The 16,038-nt window shown below is 45.2% G+C and overlaps 2 protein-coding genes across 4 annotated transcripts in view; one reads left to right on the forward strand and one right to left on the reverse strand.

Moving 5' to 3' along the window:
* Nucleotides 1-16,038, forward strand: part of Ctnna2 (catenin alpha 2) — a 1,043,423-nt gene that overhangs the window by 627,880 nt on the left and 399,505 nt on the right. The gene's annotated exons all lie outside the window — the stretch shown is intronic.
* Nucleotides 11,037-13,853, reverse strand: Lrrtm1 (leucine rich repeat transmembrane neuronal 1). Of its 2 annotated transcripts, none has more exons than XM_004634141.1 (2): nucleotides 13,328-13,853; nucleotides 11,037-13,058 (listed from the first exon to the last, which is right to left on the reverse strand). In XM_004634141.1, exon 2 carries the CDS (start codon nucleotides 12,997-12,999, stop codon nucleotides 11,431-11,433), a length of 1,569 nt encoding a protein of 522 aa, XP_004634198.1. In that variant the 5' UTR covers nucleotides 13,000-13,058; nucleotides 13,328-13,853; the 3' UTR covers nucleotides 11,037-11,430. The 2 variants fall into 2 exon arrangements, with proteins under 2 accessions (XP_004634198.1, XP_004634199.1); XM_004634142.1 differs by having other exon boundaries at nucleotides 11,044-13,058; nucleotides 13,324-13,810.

The raw sequence follows: 16,038 nt of genomic DNA on the forward strand, positions 1-16,038 counted from the left end.
GAACTTGTTCATGCCACATGCCAGTGATTCTTCTCAATACTCTACAGAGTAATTAATTTCCATCTCAGTACTAATTTATTTAACTCCCACAACCCTATTTGCAATCACAAAGACTAAGAAACTTGCCAAAGTCACCCAGCCAGAATTCAAATGCAAGCTCTGTGACTCCCGTGATATATATCCCACTATCATGACCTTGGAAAAGTCATTGGACCTCTCCGAGCCTCAGTTTACCTATTTTTAAAATGGGCCTGATAGCGCTACCCTTAACGGAGAGGGATGAAGGTTGATTTCAGGGATTAAATTAGAAAATGTTGAGGAGCTAGGAGGTTGCCAAGTACCTAGGGAGTGAAATATATAACAAGCACTCCCAAGGTGGGGGATGACCTCTCATAAGGGGATACCAGGAGAACAGTGGCACCTTCTGCACAAGTTAGGGTGAGACTGGCAGAACTGGTCTGACAGGGCTCTCTGGCCATTGCTCCACCTTCACTGATACAGTCTTTCACAAGTTAAATGGTCATATTGTTCACTCAAAAAATAATGTGTTAATCCCTGGAAAGAAATGGTAAGCTACTTTGTTTGAATGAGTTAAGCAATATAATTAGAATTTTAAAAGGCTAAGTGATACTTATCTTTAGTAGCATTTCAGTGGCAATGCATTGTCTCTTCTTCTTCCCTATAGAATGTTTATTTTTGTGTTTTTGTACCTTTGAGATTTATTAAAAATAATATGCAAAAAAAAGAACCAATATGAGAAAACTCAGATAACAATTGTCTGGACAGAATGTAAAAAGGTGAGAGGCTTAATTCCAAGAAGAACTATAATTTTTAAAAATTAAGAAAAAATCCTACAGATTCAGTTGTAGGGAAATATAGATTTCAATGAACCATGATCACTGTGGAACAGTGACGCCAAATCACAGCTGAGGGACAAATGACAGAATTTCCTGGGCTAGCTGGAGACAGATTATTGTAGTGTTCCATGAATTGTAACTTGGCTCTTCCGGAACTTTCTATGGCAGAATAATCCAGCTCGCAAGTGCTTCTGAGCCTTCTCATTTTTCTTTCTTTCTCTTCTCTTCTTTCTTTCTTTCTTTCTTTCTTTCTTTCTTTCTTTCTTTCTTTCTTTCTTTCTATCTTTCTTCTTTCTTTCTGTCTTTCTTTGTATTTGAGGGAAGGGTCTACATGGTGTTCAGGGTCTCACTATTACATCAAACTTGTGGGGATCCGCCTGTTTACAGCCTTTCAAGTGCTGGAATTACAGGTGTATGCCACCACGCCCAGTCTCAATCGCCATCTCAGTGAGCCCTCGTGGGGGGGCCAGCACTGCAGGCCCAGGATCAAAGGCCCAGCCCCTGTGTCTGCCTAAACAGGCACTTTAATCCGCTGAGTTATTTGGCTGGCCCTGAGCCTTCTCAACTTTTATTCAAAGTGGCCTACAATATCTCTGAGAAGTCCCTGCCAAAAATCTAAACATATTTGTAAACATAAGAAGTATATAATTATGCCTATTTTTAAAAATATATTCTAATTTTTAAATGTTTTTTCATCATATTCTGTAGGGACTTAAAGCTCAACATATCAATACTTGATGAAAAATACCTGTTCCATGTTATGCCTAAGATGTTTGATACTCAGACAGATATGAGGTTAAGCTTAACAGCCTAGGTTGTATGGTAATAACAGTAAGCTTGTCTTCTGGATGGTTAACAACCTAAGTTTGCAGACCAAAATTAGAGAAAAAGGAGGGCTGCAATGAAAGCCAACATTTTGGCCCTAGCCTTCCAAGGTCAATTAAGACTCAGGACATATGAGAACTTATACTGTAACATCATATAACTCGGTAGTTTCCCAAATTTTCTGATCAAGGAGATTATTGGGCCTAAGAAGAAAGTGATGGATGATGTGGAGTGTGCCTAAGGAGAGTCACAGGGAAAGAAAACATTCTCTCAGGCTTTCACAGAGAGCACATTGGCCAAGCAATGGCCGTGACTAGTCCACATGGCTGACATTGACAAAGGTGCTACAATCTGAGGTACAGGATCTCAGGATAAATCCTGAGGGGATTTCACAGACCTTATCAGACCCAAAATCTACAACTTTGGTTGCATAGGTGTTGCTCTACCTTGATCTTAACCATCCAGCAGAAAAGTATAAAAACAAAATATAAGAAGTAAAGCCATGCTGTTATGTTGAGCTATAGGGGACTCAGGTCAACAATTTCTGACATTGCCAGTGAAGCGGAAGACTCAATACTATTATGGGCTACTGGACTCTTTTAGAATATTTTGCTGAGTTTACACACATATAATATTCAAACAACAGAACTTAACAAAAAAAAGAGGATACAGATGAATGTCCATTTTGTATGTGTGTATTCAAAGTGGTTAGGATAGATATATAGTTACATACTCTTAATGAATAGAGGGATTTGTTCTAATGCTGTTTGTAAATAGGATATCATGTCCACATCTTGTATAGCAATTAACCACTAGGAAGAATGTATGCAATGTGTTAATTATTGAAACTGTCCTACCAATTTGGTTTGAAACTCTCTCATTGCTATTTGTTTCTCAATAAAATTATGGAAAAAAAAAAAAAAAGAAGTCCCTGCCAAGTAGTTTATAATATTGAGATTTCTTAATTTGACTTAATTCAACATTAATGTAGTAGGCCAGGGAGATAGCTCAGGGGTGTAAGCACAAGCCAGGCAAGCACAAGGACCTGGGTTCATCTCTGGTACTGCATGTCCTGCTGCTCCCAGAATTCCAGGTGTACCATTCTGGCCACAGAAACTGAGCATGGTGGCACAAGTCTATAACCCTAGCACTGAGACAGGAGGACAATTTCTAGCCTGAACTGCATAGCAAAATGCTTTACCAAACAAATAAACCTAAATACAGTGATAGGAAACATCTAAATTGCATAGTTTTTAAATACAAAAGTGTTAGAAGGTGGTAAAATGTGCTTGATGATTTAATCTTTATCCTGCCTTTGAGATCCACGAACAACATGGTAGATTTGCACTGGCACTTGAGCCTTCACCTGGACTGTTTCATTTAGAGGCACAAGGCAGGATTCCATTTCCAAGCATATGTCACTTCGCTGTTCTAGTGCATGAAATCCTAGCATTAGACTAATTTCTTCATGTTATCCTCCTTCCCACCAAAGTCCTTATTTTAGCTGCAAGAACCTCTCTATGGAGAATTATCACAGCTCATCCATCAAGGTCCTACTAGGATTTAGTTTTCACACTCTTTGGAGAGTTGCAAAGTTGTTGATGGCCACGAGTAGAGAGCAGGGAAACATGTTGGAGCTGGAGTATTTGGAAGTGCTGACATCTTTAAGGATGTTTCAAGGCCATGATGGAGGCTTCTGTAGCAAAGAAAATATTGCCAGTCACGGGGCACATGTGAAACAACAGAAAAGGCCAGAAGAGAGATGACAGTGCCACATGGTGGAATTTCCAGAGTCCAGCTGGAGGAGGACACACAGAAGTGTGTACTCAGTGTATTTCCAGGATGCTGCATGGGATGGAGATGTATTTGGAGCACTGTCTCATGAGGTCACAACTCTTCTGTGAAGAAAAGAAAGGGACACCGGATTCTAGAGAGACAGTTCTAGCTGCCACATCCAGCAGTAGAAGTGAATGACCTTAGGCATGCTGCAGGACGTCAGCAGATCTAGGCTTCTTGTCTGAAAACAGGACCAATTTGTGTTTGCCTTGTAAGACGGATGGGACAATGAAAATACATAAAGTAATAAATAGAAATACTTTGAACTCTGTTGTATGCAGAATGAAGTTCTAGACACATCAGTACGTGTATACCTTTCTCCTACAAGCAACACCATGTGGAGTCACTGTGGTGGAAGTCAGAGGAAGACCCTCACCTACCCCTGACTCCAGTCAGCAAAGCCACCATCCACTATGTACTTTATAAAGAGCTGCAGTCAGGTTGTGCATTTAATAAATCACTAAGCAGTGAAGCTATGATTCTGAGACCTTCCAATTCAGTGCTTCTCAACCATGCATGAACTTTGTAGTCATCTGGAAGCTTTCAAAAAATTGACATCCCACCTCCAGGGCCCCAACATAAGCTTCTTACATCAGAATCTCTTGGAGTGAGAGCCAGGCATGGCTGCCAACTAGTTCAAATGTATCACACTGTACCATCTAGGTGAACAGAAGGCAAAGAAGAAGCAACTAGAGAATGTGTGTGTGTGTGTGTGTGTGTTTTCTCTTGTAAAGCAAAGAAAAAATGGCTTTCAAGCATTATATGGACAGGAAGACAATAGCCAACCTGGTGGATCATAAAGAAAGAAAGAAATTGAAAGATTGAGGAAACATGTAAAATACTTACTTGTGAGCAATCTAACGGGCAAATCTTGAAATCACAATTCTTGATCTTTCCTTAAGTCTCATCCTCTCCTCTTTCTCTCCCTTATCTCACCTTTTCTCTTTCCTTTTTTTCTGTATTTAGGAGAGGGTCTACAGGGTCTACAGGTTCTCACTATGGAGATTGGCCTCATAGTGATCATCCTCCCAAGTCCTGGGATTACAGGTGTGTGCCACCATGCCCAATGTCAATCACCATCTCAGCCTTTTCTCTTCTTAATCTCTCCTTTCTCCCCTCTCTTTCCACCTCACTTAACTAAAAAGGTCTCAACTCCTAATGCCAATCATAGCCACTTACAACATGGTAATTTTAGGTATCATAAACATATAATTTCTGTCCTCCTGCCAAGTCCCCTCAGCCCCCATAATATCTGGCATCATTTTTATTGGCCCCACTTGCCAGCCCTGTACCTCAGGTCTCACATGCGGGTGAGTGCGAGATGCCATCTCTGTGACTTTAATTCTTCCTGCCCTTTGTAAAAATCACCCCCCCAGCATGCACACAAGTCTGCTCCTTCTTACCTACTGCTATAAAGCCTCTATCTCCCTAAATTATTTTATGTATGTTTCTTTTCTCATTCATCTACTGGAAACTCTGGTCATTTAGAGTGTGTTCGGAATGGGAATTCGGGAAATTTCAATTTTCTGGTTAAATGACACTAGCTTGAAAACCACTTTGGTTACAGGTTTTATTTGAAGGGGAGATGATAAAATAAAAGCCTAAAAAAGAAAGCCTGCTCAACAATGGTCTGGGTGAATCCTCCTAGAAACAGACAGAGGGTCAGTGAAATATGACCTGTGACACCTTCACAGGTATGTGGATACCAGCGCAGGGTTTTAAGACCAAGAATAACTGTAGAGTGTTACTTCTGGGAACTTGCTTGACCTGCCTAATGAAAGTGTTCTGGGTAACAGGACAAGTTTAGCCTGTATCTCATTCTATTAAAAGTGAGCTGTCTATTGTCTCACGATGCCATCTGCCATAAATTTCACTCATTTCCTTGTCTACCTGGCACTAAATGCATTTGTTTGAGGTGCGACCATCTCTAGACTATCCTGCTGCTAATATCTGAGATCCTTTTCTTGATTAATAATGCCCACCCTACTCAGTAGACAAGCGTATTGATTTTTTTTTTTAAATGGAGCGTCATTCCCGCCTCAAACACACTCTCAGGCAGGTAGGCTAGATTTCTTAAGGCTTCAGAACACCTCTTGGAAGGAATAGTAAGTTTCTTGTGCTTTTTATTAACTTCATCTTCACTATTAACTTGACTTGCTCTCTGATTCCTAAATAAGGTATTGCCAAAGAAAAAAGTGGGCCAACTGAGGGTTCTGACTAGGTTGGTCTTGGTTAATTTACGTTTCACCATATGTTCTTTGAAAAGCTTGTGCTAAGTACAGGTTTTCTGCTGATTAGGAAACAACCTGAGAGTTTTAAATTTAGATTTCCACTTTCCTGGCAAGAGAGAAGATGGTCACATGGGAATAGACCTAGGTAAATCATAAGATAACCCAGAAAGACCACTGTGCAAAGCTGGGGCACTCTGTGCTGGTAGCCTTGGCATTATTTTCTACCAGAGAGCAGACATTTTTCAGTCTCAGCCCTCCTATTGGTGTGTGTCTGATTATCGCTTGATGTTGGGAATATTCTGCGTACCATGGCGTGTTTAGCAGTAGCATGACTTCTGCACCAGATGCCCTTGGTTTCCCCATCCTCCTTGACTTAAAATGAAAAAAGGATCCCGGTATTAGTAAAAAATTTGTCCACTGGGTGGCAGGTTTTCCATTGGTTGGTAACCACTGGCATAGACACGGCCCACGTCACCAGTAAGACTGGCAGGAACATAGGGATGTCTGTATTTGATTTCCCTCTGAATTCAAAATCCTCGGGGAAGAAGTCGGACTCGATGATTACTGGCCATTGCTTCTCCCAGATCCCTCAGAGAGGTCTTCTGTTGACGGAGTCCTGCATTGCTTCGTTAGCAGGAGCCAGGGCAGGAGCTCATGGCCACAGTCCCTAAACTGGAGCATTGCATTCATGGCATTAGACAAAAGCACGTCGCGCACATACTGTGTGCTCAGTCCAGGTTGTTTTTGGGTGTAGATTTACTGGGGGAAATCATTCAAAGAAAAAAAAAAAAAAAAAAAAAAACCCTTATTCCGTTTTTTTCTAGAAAGGACAGGGTGTGGGAGTCCACAAGTTCAGGGAAAAAAAAAAAAAAAAAAAAAAAAAAGACCAAGAGTAGCAAAAAGTCCAGCATTTTGAAGACCAGCCCTCCCGGTCATAGCTGAGTGGCTCTGCACCAAGCATGTGCCATCTCTGAGCCCCAGAGTCCTCGTATAAAGATCCAGTTGCATGCACCCATTACTTTATTAAGTTCTAATCAGAGGCACCAATTCCATGTTCATTCTCAATAAATTTTACTTGTCCATCTTGTTTAGACCTCTGTGTAAAGTTTAAGGGTATAATAGCTAGGCCCTTCGCTTTCAACAAAAAACAAAGGCCTTCAGAAATTTGTATAATTGAAAAAAGCTAAGAAATGAATTCTAGGCAGAAGAGTTTTGCCTCTTGGATCCAGGTGGGAAAAATGAAAGGCAGCACTTTTTCTAGTGGAAAAATATGCTTCTTAACCCTGGGCTGACAAATACTCAGAAAAGAACACACTGCCATTTGCTAGCTCTAACCATTGGGCGGTGGGGCAGCAGTTTATGACAAGAGAAGACCCGGAGAGCCTCAGCAGGTACAGCCTCTTACAATTTGTAACCACTGCCTAAAATACCAGTGCCCGTCTAAGCCCCTTATGCTACTATTTTAGCTGGATTTATTGGATGTTTTCCTGAGTAAAAGTTTGATAACAGAAGAAGGAAGTAATTAGAGTTAGAAGGTTGTTATGTACTGTGGTTGTTGGCATGTATGTGGATTTACATGTCTGGCTACATACATAAAAGTACATCCATATATGTGCTCATATACATGCATATATATGCATATCTTAGCATTTATACTTATATATGCAGAAATATTTTTGTGTGTCCTTAAAACTTCTTCAATATGTACTTCAGAAATCTGTTTAGCAGTCATGTTCTAGCTAACTTCATATTATTTGACATTCCATCAATGAATGGCAAATTAATTAACACAATCACCCATTTAATTGATGTTTATTTTGACTACGTTGAAACACAAAGATACTCCTTCTCCAAAGGGAAAAAAATTGAGACCCTCAACAATTTTCTCTATGAAGAAGTATCTGATGGATTTGATTTTTCCAGAATATGCACTCTGTTGGTGCCCACTGCTGCTTGGCTATGCCAGGGGGAATAGGCCTTGCAATTGCTGACAAGTTGATCACTGCAAATCCTAAACACAGGTGGCCCCTAATCCCAGCCATGATGTGTTTGCAGTGGCTTGGGAAACCTGTGAGGACCAACAGGTGGTGCTTTCCCCTCAGATAATAGAAACCTCCTTATAACAGTGCTATTGATCCTGTCACACCAAATGCCTGCCCTCCTGTAAGCAGGGGAAAAGGGAGAGGTGCTCTTCTTATAATCTGAGGCTCTTGGGAGTAAATAAAAAACATTTTTAAAAAGCCCTATTACTGAAATAAACCTTTCACTAGGAGGCCAGCTTTACAGTACTGGAGGTCTAGGGTCCCTTTGGAGCTGGTGGTCTCCACTGTCACGGCTAAAGTCTTAGTGCCAAGGACTGTCTTTCCTCTGAGACAGCTAAAAGATGGTTTTCTTTTAACCTGATCCCCTGGTACAAAACCAAAACCAAAACCAAAAACAAAAACAAAAACAAAAAAACACCAAAAAACCAACTATCAGGGCTAAAACTGGAAAGAAAGCGTCATTTGTCATTTGGAAATCCTTTTTTTCTTGTCTACATAAATATTTGAAAAAAGCTCAATGCCATGGCTGAACTTTAATCAGCTGGGAAGGTGCTGCAAATGCAGGGTTAATCCATCACACTGCCCAGAAGGAGACGTGCACTGTGGCCTTAAGTTTTTAGGTAGCAGTGGATAATGAGATTAGCACCCTCTGTGGGAGATGCTGAAAAGGTGCTGCACCTTTAAATATCAGATTCCCCTTTAAATGCCCAGTAGCTTGCTTTGAGGGGTCAGAGCAAATTTCTCAAGGCTTAAAGATTAATTAATTTGAAGGAAAAAAAAAAAAAGATTTCAAGTGGCACAAAACCTTAGTTAAATCTACCACTCTCCCTTATTCTTGGCTGCTCCTTCCCCTCCTTGCCCTTCTCCAAAGCAAGAGGCACAAGACCATGAAATGATGTGAGCAAATCCCTCTGGTGTGTAGGAAACGTGTTTGTGTACCTGCACAGACAGACAATGTGGAGATATGCAGACTCACACACAAAATAGGAACGCAGCTTCCCACAGCCATCATTTCCCCCTTAGGCTCCAGACTGCAGATTCCTATTTCCAATGAGCTTTCAGAAGATTTGCATGGACTTAAGATTTTTCTGAATACATGATGTTTAGTCATGGGCTGGGGGAAGCAGGAGAAAACAAAGAGATTATTCTCTCTCATGGAAAAAAAAAAAAAAAAAAAAACATGAAGCAGAAGTCTTGGAGACCTAAACTATGATTTGCAGTAGTCATATTTCTAGGTGACTGGAGGACCTGAGCTTCTCGTGTTTGCCAGAGGGACTTTCCTTCTGGAAGCCTTTCCTGTAAGCACATCAGCACAGCCTTGAATGCACCAAGCTTTTGACACTGGGTTCCTGCAGCCTTCCTAGGAGGAGGCTAAGGGAGGGAAGCCTCCTTTCAATGGCTCCAATTACAGGACCCTCCATAAAAAGGTGTGGGGTTCTCTTTCATGGGTTTAATTAGAAATGGGAGGAATATCCTGTTCTTGCTAGCCATGCCCTCCAAGTAGTGTGGTATTTAGGATGGCAACTTCAATTGATCGGTTCTAGGCTAAATCCAAAACGCCCTCCTCAAAGTTGTCAGACAAAGCACCTCTCTTCCAGAATGTTAAAAGTCTAAATGGATATTATATACATGCAGTATAATATAAAGCCAAGGTTTAATTACAAATACAGAAGACAAAGTTTGCTATAGGCAGAATGAGCTGAGGAGAAGTAGAAGGAGAGAGACAGGCTGCCTTAAATATAGATGCAGAATGTTTCTCTTGCAGAAGTGTCTTGGAAACCATAATTTTAGGAATATTGGTTTCTCCACAGGTAAAGAGAAATCTACCACCAATCCTTAGCATAAGTAGATCTGCTGATACTGTCCATTTTCAAAAGCTGATTTTGTCTTTTAGGTTGGTGGCTGGAGGCATTTGCATTTTGTGGGATGGTGGTGTGTTTCTTCTCCATCCCACTTTCTGCTATTTGAGCTTATCTCTCAGAAAAAAAAAAAAAAAAGAGGAAAAAAGTAAAAGGAGAGATGGTAGGCTTTCATATCCTTTAGGAGGGTGAGAAATGAATTCTGGACATGGCACCATTGGTTCAGTTTTCACCATCTGCCATCCATGACACTTTATTTCAATCACACATCTAATTAAAGTGTTATTTGGAGAAAGGCCCCTCCAACAACGTATTTAACCCTTGCCTTACCTTTCCTTGAACCTGCCCCCAGCTCTGCACTATTTAGTTCAATTTAGGGGAAAAAAAAAAAAAACCCTGAAATCTCATTGATGGACTTAGAAATACATGAGGGGGAGAAAGAGCTATAGTCATCGGAGCACACAAAAAGTGTAAGGCACAGGGCAAGCAAGCATGACACCAAAAGGCCATCTGGGAAGAGGCAGCTTTCCTGTCCTGGGTTAACAAATTACTCTCTTCTCAGGAATATGCAAAATAGAATCAAATGAGGACTTCTCCCCCTACCCCTCACCCCTATGCCTGCTGCCTCAAGCTTGTCCCTGAATGTTCTCCTTACCGTTCATTGTCCTGTAGGCATTCATCCTAAGTCAGGATTTCTTCTTTGCCCTTAGTACCACGGAGCACCTATGTGATCACTTCTCAGAGCCTAAGCTTGCTGCAGTTTTAGTAACGTGCTCCCCAAGCACAGATTTCAGCTTTGCACACAGGGACTCTGTCTCCTGCTCAGTGAAACCAGAGACAGATGAGCTCTGGGCTTTAACCTCAGAGGCTGTCCAACAGGGCACAGATTCTCCTAAGTCTGGTGAATCAGAAGCATGGGAGAATAATAAAGAACTAGCATTTGTGGGTGACTTTTTGAGTTCAATTGAAAGATGGTACGATTAAGTGCAAAAATATTTCTTATAGGAGAAACTGTTTGGCATTGCCTTTTAAAAGCCATTTGCTGTGATCTCTCTCTGCCTTAAAGGCTAAGCAATGATGCCCAAACTTCAATATACCATTCTCTGGCTTTAAAGCGCTTACACTAGTGCTAGTGACCCCCACATGATTCAGTCTCCAGGACTTTTTGCAGCCTCACCCCCGTGGGGCACATTAACCAGACTCATTACACCCATAAGCTTTGTTTGCCCTTCTTAACATTTCGAACTGCATCTGACCACACTGCTCTTTGATTTTTCAATTTATCCCCTGACCCAAGCTCTGCAGCCCCTAAGCAGCCCACCTCCACCCCCAGGGAATTGTAACTGTTGCTTCTCTTGTAACACAGGCTCATTTAGGCTACACCAGTCTGTACAAACTGTAAATGCTATTTTATTTTAAACATTTTAGTTTACAAAAAAAAAAAGCAATGATTGGTACCTTTTTTTTTTTTTAACACTCTCAGATTCCTGAATATGGGCAGATCTTCAAAGGGAGGAAGGATTTCTCATATGAAATTTAAGATAAGACTGTCCTGAAGGTTGTGGGGTGGGGTTTTGTTTGTTGTGTTTTATTTCGTTTTTTTGTTTTTAAGACACAATAAAGCTAAAATGTCAGGTCTCTGGGAGAGATCCCGGACAGCTTCAGTCAAGGAGCGAATCAGAGCACAACCCGGGGGGGACTCCAGCTTGGTGCCCGCCGGCCGGCCGCCCGGCTGCCCAGGCGTATTTGGTAGCGCATGGGTTGAAAGCCACTGGGACAATCACACCTCGCATTCCCTGGCGGGCTGCTGGTGGCAGGTGCAGGAACCGTACTCGTTGATGATCACCAGGGCCCCCTCAATGTGGTTCGGTTTGTAATCAACATAGTATTCCTGGGCAGACATGGCAGCCATCTGATGCATGGTCTGTTTCTGCTTTTGCTTCCTGCGCTGCGTGACAAAGCACTGTCTGAGCTGCCTGAGACTGGCGGGGAAACACTTCCAGGACACGTAGAGCACCAGGACCACGATGAGGAAGGAGAAGATGAGGGCCATGGTGCCCGTGACCACTTTGTGGATCTGCACGGCGTTCTCCGCGTGCTCGCCGCCCGGGAGAGCCACGGTGGAGGGCTCCAGCGTGCCGTCGCGCTGCCCCTCCCCGCCCTCCGCGAGCGTGGTGGCCGAGCCGTCAGGGGGCCCCAGGTCACTGCGGTTGGTGACGGCCGAGAAGAGGTGGCCGCTGGTGGGCTCGGCCCCGTCCTCGCAGAGGTGGAAGGCGTACACGGCGTCCAGGACGTCCTCGCCCTGGGCGTATTCGGGGCTGGCGCACTGCAAGCCGCCGTCGTAGCGACCCTGGAAGTTGCTGAGCCAGGACGCCAGGGCGCACACGTTGCGCCCACAGTCCCACAGGTTCCCGGCCAGGGTGATGCTCGTGAGCGCCTTCCAGGAGTCGAGGATGCGGGGCTCGACGTAGGTGAGGCGGTTGGAGTCCAGCTGCAGAGACTGCAGGTGCGGCACGGTCTCAAACACATGAGGCTCCATGTACTCGATCTCGTTCCCCGACAGGTCCATTTTCTCCAGGTTCCAAACCCAGTCCAGCGAGCTGACCACGATGGCCACCCTGTTCCGCCTCAGGCAGAGCGAGTGCAGGGAGACGAGGCGCGGGAAGTGGGCGAAGTTCACCTTGACCAAGTCGTTGTGCTCCAGGTGCAGCTCGGTGAGCTTGAACAAGCCAGCGAAAGAGTTGCGCGCCAGACTCTTGAGCTGATTGTATCCTATGTCGAGAAACTTGAGGCTGCGGCAGTCCTGGAAGATGCGCACGGGCACGAACTGGATGGCGTTGGACCGCATGTGCAGCGTGGTGAGCTTCCGCAGCCCGTGGAAGAGGTCGGGCGCGAGCGCCTGCAGCTTGTTGTAGGAGAGGTCCACGCTGCGCAGGTTGGGCATGGGCCGGAAGGTGGTGTTGGCCAGCTGGGTGATCTGGTTGGAACTCAGCGTGAGTTCCTTAACTCGGCGCAGTTTCTGAAAGGCGTCCCCCTGCACCGAGCAGATGTGATTGTGATCCAGATAGAGCCACGTGAGCTGCATTAACCCCGTGAACTGGCCGGCGCGCAGCTCCGAGAGGCTGTTGTAGCGCAGGGACAAGCCCAGCAGGCCGGACAGGTTGTGGGGCGCCTCGGTGAGGTTGAGCGCCTCGCAGTACAGCAGCCGCCCCTCGCACCGGCACAGCTGCGGGCACCCGCTGGGGGCGGCGGGCAGCATCTGAAAGCAGGCCCCCAGCAGACACAAGACCACCCCCGAGGGCCTCCTCAGCAGCCAGTATAGACAGAGACCGAGCAGCAGGAAATCCATTAGCGAGAATCTTTCCAGAGAGACTGGAGAATGTCCATTGGAAGCGCTCGGTCAGAAATCTACATCATATTTTATTCCGAGGGAGGGGGCGGGGGAGGGGGGAGAAAAGGGCAAACATCAAATAAATATAGAGAAAGAAGGAAGAACCCCCCTCCCCAAAAACCACACGTTCACCTCTAAGCATGCAGAAAGCTGGGCGGTATGGAAAGTTCACAGGCACGGAAAGATCAAAGAGATGGTGATTTGGTCCACGTTAGAAGCTGCAGCGGAGAGAGGGGAGGGGAAGAAATCTTCGGGAAAGAATTTAATTAAAAAGTGTCTTACCCACCCTTTTCCAGAGAATGACAACCTCCATTCAGCTGCTCCCTTTGTGTGCAGGCTAATTATATGCAGGGCGAGAGAAGACCCCTCTGTGTTTCCGAGGCAGCCCGGGTCCGCGGCCGGCGGAGCTGGCAGGCGCACAATGTCTCACTTTGCTGATCGGCTCGGGGCTGCAAGGGCGGCAGGCGAGGCGGGGAGGCGACGACTTCTAGGACCCGCAAGTTTCCCAACTAGAGCCGGAGGAGCCCGGGATTCGCCTTCCTGCCGCCGTCCTTTTCCTCTGCAGTTTGGACTGTGACGTTGTGTGGGGGGGAAAAAAATTAAAAAAAAGCCTCCCAACTCGGGGCTCGCGACTCCCAGGGATGTGCCGATCTCGGGAATGTCCCTCATTGGAAAGGACCACTGACCGGCGCCACCGTGGTCTCTGCCGATCCCGCCTGCCGTCCGCACCCCGGGCAGCTGCGGGGAGCGGGCTCGCTCATCCTCGCGGGCGGCGGCGAGGGCGCCCGGCTCCAGCCTCCTCCGCCGCCAGGCAATGCGCGGCTCGAGCTGTACCGGCACCTACAGCTCACTGAGTGTCGTAAGCTGCTCACGATTGTGCGTCTTCCCCAGCACCTCAGACAGGGGCAAATTGAAAAGGGGTGGGCATAAAACCAACATTTTACCGAACCGCTAAAGTAATAGACGTGCTCTGATGAAATGGAAAACACTTGCAGCTTTTCAGTCCGTATTTCAGAGAAGAAGAGGCAACGGGGTGGGGGAGGTAGATGGGCGCATCATCAATGACAAGATAGTTCCAAGTGGGAAACTGAAATGTTCTCTGCTTTCCCCCTTCTCTTTTGGGGATATATTTCTTTCGTCCTTTAAAGCTGTGTGCGTGTAAGAGATACGCAGGAATCTGTAGAGAAATCAACATTTGGTCCTTTGCTTTACTTACAAAAGCAACTTGAGAGAAGACACAGGAAGGCAATGAAGCGGGGCTTGGCTATGATTTTTACCCCCTCCCCATGCAAGCACCGGAGTTCTGCAGTGAGCCATCCCTCCTCTCTTGCCGGATGAGGGAATACTTGCAAACCCACCCAGTTTGGGAGGCCATCCCAGTCCATTGATGTGAGATCCAGGGTAGCAGAGACGCGTGTCTGAGTGGGGGGAGATTTGCCCGAGATCCCAGGGCGGGGGGGGGGGGGGGCTTCCCTAGGCTACATGGAGATCCGTGGGGTCGTGTGCTGGACACGCTTATTCCCAAGTCTTGTTCAACACGTCACCCCAGAGGATGCCAGCGAGTATGTGGTTAAGGGGACGGGGTGCTGTAGGCATAGCGACGCCTTCCCTTCTCCATGGCTCACCCAGTGGAGAGCTGGAGCTGCACCAAACTGTGCTACTTCTAAGTAGGAGGAGAAACCTTTGCCTCCTTATTTCCCCTCACAATCATTTATAGATAGAAGCCCTTGCAGTGAATTCTCTCTCTCTCGCTCCCTCTCTCCCTCTTTCCCTCTCTCCCTCTTTCCCTCTCTCCCTCTCTCCCTCTCTCCCTTTCTCTCTTTCCTTTCAACTAGGATGGTTGGGATACATTGTCAGGGACCTGCTTGTTGGCCCTACTCAGAAATGGCTGAGTAAGCCTGAAGAAAATGAACATGGACTAGCTTGCTTCCTGGAGAAGGAAGGTGGAAAGAATAGAATGTGAATTCCTGGCTCATCCCTTTCAATTCCTATCATTTCTTCCTCTAAGGAATTCAGTATAAGGGGGTATTGTCAATTATGGTACACATATTGATAGAAACGAGGGGAGCTTAGGTCCTGGACTGAATATTTTTTTATCAGATCGCTGGGGTCATCCTTAACATCCGAGCTGTGGGAACCAACCTATGGAATTAAAGACATCAAAGACCAACGGTACTTTTCAGGAAAAGTCATATGAACAGGGCATGAATCATTCCCACTTTGTATTCATCTGTGCTCTGCCCTGGTCAGTCATCTCTGAGATGCATCATTTAATTGAACACGAATATAAAATGTTCTAGACATCACATGCTGTCTTAAGAGTGAGAAGAGACATTAGAAAATCAACCCTCTTCATTCTGACCGTGATGAAGCTGAGACCCAGACACATCAAGGATCATCTAAGGTCACAGAGCTTGTTACTGGCACAGATGGTCATCCAGCATTCCTGCTTACTGTGCTTGCCTCTCGTCACTTGTGCCTCCCACCAGCTCTGCACTGGACACTGGAAGACTCTGTCCTGGCACTTCTAAGATGCTGCAGAACACTTTAACAGACAGACAAACAATTTCTCCACCAAGTGGATTTACCTCTTGCCAAAACAATTATTCCTGACATCAGGCCAGCTGATTGAGCCATAAACTCATAAACTCAAAAGAGTTGGGGCAGGGGGCTTGGCAGGCGCCGACCAGGGGAAGCATCCCCCAGCCATGGAGCAGGGGCTGTGAGGAGCAGCCTCCCAATCCCCATGAGTGTTAGGAAGAAAATCCTCCTAATGCATGCAGTTTGGCAAAGTGGCCAGAAAGGCTGCCAAATGGCAAGAAGAGGTCCCACTTTGGATGTCACTTGATTTGTAGAGCTGATACAGAGAGGCAGAGAAGAGTTGAGTATTGGCAAGAAAGAAAGAGAATAAAATTAAATTCACTGCATTTCTATGTGAGTTTTCCTCTAAGTGTGCTACTCAAAGCCTAGAAGATGATTCTAGACGATATATATATA

The sequence above is a fragment of the Octodon degus genome, unplaced genomic scaffold (assembly GCF_000260255.1).
Source record: "Octodon degus isolate 3935 unplaced genomic scaffold, OctDeg1.0 scaffold00058, whole genome shotgun sequence".
NCBI lineage: Eukaryota > Metazoa > Chordata > Mammalia > Rodentia > Octodontidae > Octodon > Octodon degus.

Coding starts and splice junctions, on each gene's coding strand:
- Lrrtm1 (XM_004634141.1), bottom strand. CDS start 12,999: ATGGATTTCCTGCTGCTCGGTCTCTGTCTATACTGGCTGCTGAGGAGG.